Raw genomic sequence first — 1,189 nt, forward strand, 5'->3', positions numbered from 1 at the left:
ATGAGCTTGCCCTTATATGGGCAGTCAGCCGTTGGGGATAGGGCGTCGGCATGGTGAGCAAACAAAGCCATGGTAATACGTAACATGATTGGCTGGTAGCTTCCCAGCGGCCTTTGCGAGACAGCTTGCGACAACAACAAGCCCAAGGAAGGCCTGTTCTCTGATTGGTTGACAGCTTGTTTGTGGCGACAATCATAATAACCGTGGGTAAATGCCGTTGGGGACCGGGCGTTAGGAGGATGATACATACATACATACATACATACATACAAACACGCATAAACACACATACATCGGAAGCGTATAATCTTCTTGGTGAAAGTAATAAATAGGGATCTTTTACAAATTGTCTTTACAGAAGATCTCGGAGGATGTCGACAAGCAGTGTCCAGAGTTTGGGTGACGTCAGCGGAAAGGCGAAAAACGATTCTTCTGTGCGATCTGTCAGAAAGGAGAAACGCTACAGGTGTGAGGAGTGCAGCAAGCAGTTCAGTCGGCTGGGTAATCTGAAAACACACGTTCGGACTCACACAGGGGAGAAACCTTACAAGTGTGAGGAGTGCAGCAGACAGTTCAGTCGGCTGAATGATCTAAAGAGACACATGGGGACTCACACAGGGGAGAAACCCTACAATTGTGAGGAGTGCAGCAAGCAGTTTGGTAGACTTGGTCATCTGAAGAGTCATATGCGGACTCACACAAGGGAGAAGCCTTACAAGTGTGAGGAGTGCAGCAGGCAGTTCAGTGAGCTGGGTACTCTCAGGAGTCACATGCGGACTCACACAGGTGAGGAACCCTACACATGTGAGGAGTGTAGCAGGCAGTTCAGTCATCTGGGAAATCTTAAGATACACATGCGGACTCACACCGGTAAGAAACCCTACAGGTGTGAGGAGTGTAGCAAACAGTTCAGTCATCTGGGTCATCTGAAGAGTCACATGCGGACTCATACAGGGGAGAAACCCTACAGTTGTGAGGAGTGCAGCAAGCAGTTCAGTCAGCTGGGTGATCTGAAGACACATATACGGACTCACACAGGGGAGAAACCCTACAGATGTGAGGAGTGCAGCAAGCAGTTCAGTCAGTTGGGTGATCTGAAGAAACATATACGGATTCACACAGGGGAGAAACCCTACAAGTGTGAGGAATGCAGCAAGCAGTTCAATCAGCTGCGTCATCTTAGGGAACA

General features: G+C 48.9%; 1 protein-coding gene across 1 annotated transcript in view; it reads left to right on the forward strand.

Annotated features, from left to right (window-relative positions):
- Positions 1-1,189, forward strand: part of LOC118427963 (zinc finger protein 43-like) — a gene marked incomplete at its 3' end in the record, with an annotated part of 29,392 nt that overhangs the window by 23,568 nt on the left and 4,635 nt on the right. Inside the window, exon 2 of the mRNA XM_035837929.1 lies at positions 359-1,187. Within this exon, the coding sequence (XP_035693822.1) occupies positions 372-1,187 (816 nt within the window). The remainder of the gene's footprint in view (positions 1-358; positions 1,188-1,189) is intronic.

This window comes from Branchiostoma floridae, chromosome 12, assembly GCF_000003815.2.
Source record: "Branchiostoma floridae strain S238N-H82 chromosome 12, Bfl_VNyyK, whole genome shotgun sequence".
Lineage (NCBI taxonomy): Eukaryota > Metazoa > Chordata > Leptocardii > Amphioxiformes > Branchiostomatidae > Branchiostoma > Branchiostoma floridae.